General features: G+C 40.5%; 1 protein-coding gene across 1 annotated transcript in view; it reads left to right on the plus strand.

Annotated features, from left to right (window-relative positions):
* Positions 1 to 4,184, plus strand: part of ech1 (enoyl CoA hydratase 1, peroxisomal) — a 7,416-nt gene that overhangs the window by 1,412 nt on the left and 1,820 nt on the right. Inside the window, 5 exon segments of the mRNA XM_013911976.1 lie at positions 1,744 to 1,912; positions 2,358 to 2,446; positions 2,534 to 2,658; positions 3,275 to 3,323; positions 4,011 to 4,134. Of these exon segments, the coding sequence (XP_013767430.1) occupies positions 1,744 to 1,912; positions 2,358 to 2,446; positions 2,534 to 2,658; positions 3,275 to 3,323; positions 4,011 to 4,134 (556 nt within the window).

Consider the following 4,184-nt stretch of genomic DNA (forward strand, 5'->3'; position numbering starts at 1 on the left):
CACTCTAGAGAACTAAATCGATCAAAATTAACTGGCAGGACTTTCAAGTGCTGGCGAAAAATGATCGCGGGACCACCCCCACAATCTGAGCAGCAAGGTTTCGAAAAGTAAACAAACCCCGGAGGAGTGGATTCATTCAGTTGAGAAAAGTCATCAGGTTGTTGCCAGGTTTCAGTTAAACAGAAAAAGTCAAACTTACAGTCAGATAGGAGCTCTTGGATGAGAGGCCCCTTATTTGTCAGTGAACGGCTGTTTAGAAGACCGACGCGGAGTCTTCTTTGATTGATATACTTCTTTGTTCTGTCATTTCCATAGCATTACACCAACTACAGTTAGATGTTTAACTATCTTAAAAAGTGTGCCATTCAAAAAGCAATGACCTGTTCTTATTTTATTTATAATTGTCTCCTCCCGGCTACTTATTCCTCTGTTTCCAGTAACTTCATCTGTATTTTGTATGAATGGGGAAATGAAGCCTGTGTGGCCTTATACCGACAGACAACACCCTGCAATTAAAGTACAGGGGTGTTTCCACTGAACACAACCTGACAAGCAGCAAGAATGAGCGGTGGAGAGTAGTCCATCTGGCTGCATATAGTTTAATTGCGTATAAATATGCTTTTTTTTTTTCTTCAAACAAAAGCTGCATTTGAGGAGTTAGAAGTGAGGGGAAAAGACTAACTGTGGAAAAACATGGATCAATAGTGGTGGACTGCTCACTTTCTTAAACACAATTACTATTTTAGTGATTAAATTAGAGTTGTGGTGATTTATGACTCCATTAGATATTTGTTTTAATTTTGTTTATCATATATTTACTTTTTCCTTTATTTACACTCACCAGCCACTTTATTAGGTTCCTTGTGCAGGTTGGACCCCTTTTGCCTTCAGAACTACCTTAATTCTTCATGTCACAGATTCAGCAAGGTGCTGGAAACATGCAACATGGATGGGTACACTGTGGTCATACAGGGATGGACACACTCAGAATATATACCAAATATTCTTGGGCAAGATACTAAGCCCAGGTTGATCTTTGATGTGTCTGTCAAGGTATGAATGTGTGCAAAGAAAGCACTTACATAGAAGAAGAAGAAGAAGAATGTTCAAATCAGTGCTCAGAGTAGAAAAGTGCTATATAAAACCAGTCCATTTACCATATCTACAAATAATGAGTTGTGGTCTCCTCTGAAGTCTGTACACGGAATAATCAAGTGCCCTGATTGCTCTCCATTCCTGGACAAGTGCAGCCTGCAGCTGTGAAATGGTCACTGTGGCTGCTTGTGTTGAACACATCGACTTAGCATGTCCCAGACATTTTCACAGCCAGGTGTACTGGGACTAAATGCTTGGCTGGACTGTGCAGACATTGTTGTGCTGAAACAGTCACAGGGTGTCACTATGTCGACTCAGATCACCAGTGGTCATCTCATGGACATCCAAGGCTGGACATCCATGCCAACTTCAGTCAGTTGTGGCACTGATGACAATGTTGTGCATACCCTTGTTTTGTTTATTTGTTGTTTATTCGGTGTGTGTGTCTGTGGTCTAAAATACTGGCTTGAGAACACTGTAGACTGAACCAATACTGAGGTGTACAGGTGAGTTGAGGCCTTGAATGTAAGTAAGATACAAAATGGTAAAGATGAGAAAAGGCCTATGAATAGTCCATTGTAGCCTTGTAGCTTTCACTACTCTTGCTTCTCGGCCACAGTCTAATATTGTTCTGTTTTTTCTTCTTAGATAAGGGGTTGCGGTTGCCTAGTCAAACTGTGGCCAGAGCCATGTCATCTTCAGGTGGTGCCACCCCTCCGTACACAACCCTGGCCATCAGTCGTCCTACAGAGTCCATCACGCATGTTGAACTTCACCGGCCTGAGAAACGCAATGCCATGAACAGTGCTTTCTGGAGGCAGGAATCAGAATTACATGTATACATATTTTACACAGTGTCAGAGGCATGACACATGCTATATATTATACCTGGATGCTGGAACCTGTCTCACAGTTTATATTCAGTTAGAAAGTCCATATTGTCCATATTCTTCAAGTAGGCTAGCTCCCAAACGTATTCAGTCCTCTGATCAGGAGAGAAGCACATACAAGAGTTTAAATAAATACAGTCACTCACTACTAACAAGTGAACACAATATTCAGACTATTACTATTTCGTGAATCGTTGAGAATCAATATTGCATCATTTAGTGTGAATAAAAAATATAATGCTAATACATGGAACTCTAAAAGTGTTAAATTATCAGACATAAAAGAGCTCAAAAAGTCAAACTAATCACTGGAATTAAAAGCTAAATTATTATTTGGGTGAACACTGATCTGAACTTGTGTTTCTCTGCCAGTGAGATGGTGACCTGCTTTAATGAGCTCTCTGAGGACCCTGAGTGCAGAGCAGTGGTAGTTTCTGGAGCAGGGAAGCTCTTCACAGCTGGTGGGTATACAGAATATTAAAACCTCTGTTCTCTTCTCTCAGTGGAGTATAATCAGTGTGTAAAATCTCATCTGTGTTAATGCGCAGGTATCGATCTCATGGACATGATGAACAATGTACTTCAACCAGAAGGAGACGACACAGCCAGAATCTCCTGGGCGTTAAAAAAAAAGATTAGGAAATTCCAAGAGACCTTCTCCGTCATAGAGAAGGTCAGAGCGCATTATTAATGTAAAGAGTGAGAAGACTGAACCAGTCACAAACATGAGGTGTGACTGAATTATCAGATTTTATCAGGAAGGTTCCTGAACTGTGCTTCTTGCTCAGATGTTGCCTCTCTAAATCAAGATAAGTTATATTATCAATATTAGGGTTCATGAAAGCTCATTTTGCATTCATGTCCACTGTTGTATTGCTATCTTTTAAATTTCAGTCATCAGTTTTTACCATGGGTCAGCTGGGATAGACTTAATCCCCCCACCAACCCTGGCTATGAATTGGATAAATGATGAATGGTGGAAATTTTACTTCAGCCAAAGAAAGCCTTAGGACGGATTAGAAGTTACAAACATAGGATTTATTTTATGGTTATTTTGTCTTTAAAATTCCAGTTTTTGTAATGAAATTATATTTTTTTCCATTGGCATTGCTCATCTGTGTGACCTGCATGAAACAACACAGTAAGAACTCAATACAAGATACACTGTCACACTGTTAATGTCTGTAGTGTAAGAGCAGTAGGACCCAGCGTGCACCAAGCTTCCCTTCCTTACAAATTCTCCCTCACTATCATTAAAGTACGTTTCCTCTTGAATTGTGTTCTCGCAGTGCCCGAAGCCTGTTGTGGTGGCCATCCATGGAGCCTGTGTAGGAGCAGGTAGGACATTGTAAAGATTACAGTGCTGTAGTGAATCATCTTAAGGTACAGGAGTTGGAAAAACACTAAAGTTCCTCGAATGTCTGCTTGAGTCTGGCTGCAAAAGGGAGTGAATTCCCAAAGAGTCTCGTGTTAAAATGACCAACTTTACAGCAGAAATAAACACATTTACAGCCAAGAAGAAATAAATAAATGTTCGTTTGTTTTTTAAGCCTTTGTTTATGCATTTTAACACTTGAAGTTAGGAGGATGATGCTTTGAGAAGTGTGCAGATATAAGAAGCTGTAGCCACTGTGTGAAAAGCTTCAAATCCCCTAAAATTCCTAATTGAGTCATTCAGCTGGACCAGTCCAACGTGTTTGTGGTATGGATGAATTTTAATTGAAATATCTCCCCAAGGAGATTTGCTGTGTTCTGAAGGCGGTGGCTGAAACTATACATATGCCCCTCTACCCCATGGCTGCTTTCGACTTGACCCTAGAAGACAACAAGACATTTGAAAATACTATGTTTTCAAGCTTTGATATATAACTGGTTAGTTTACTGCATGGACATGATGCTAGCAGGAGCCAGGGAAACCCACAGGCTGTGATACAGGCTTCTTGGTTGTGGAGGTGTTTGACGCATTGAGTTTGGTGGAGAAAGGAGCTTCGGTGAGTTAACCGTAGGTGGTGTTTTCTCTGGCAGGTGTTGACATGATTACAGCCTGCGACATTCGCCTGTGCACCCAGGACGCCTGGTTCCAAGTTAAGGTATAATCATCTGATTTTATCACTGTGGTGAGGACAATTAGGAAACCATGGAATAGATAGCTGATTAAATTAAGACCAACGTATGAAGATTTGTGTTAAACAATTTCAC

This window comes from Pundamilia nyererei, unplaced genomic scaffold (assembly GCF_000239375.1).
Source record: "Pundamilia nyererei isolate P.nyererei 1_Seehausen unplaced genomic scaffold, PunNye1.0 scaffold00076, whole genome shotgun sequence".
Classification (NCBI taxonomy): Eukaryota; Metazoa; Chordata; class Actinopteri; order Cichliformes; family Cichlidae; genus Pundamilia; species Pundamilia nyererei.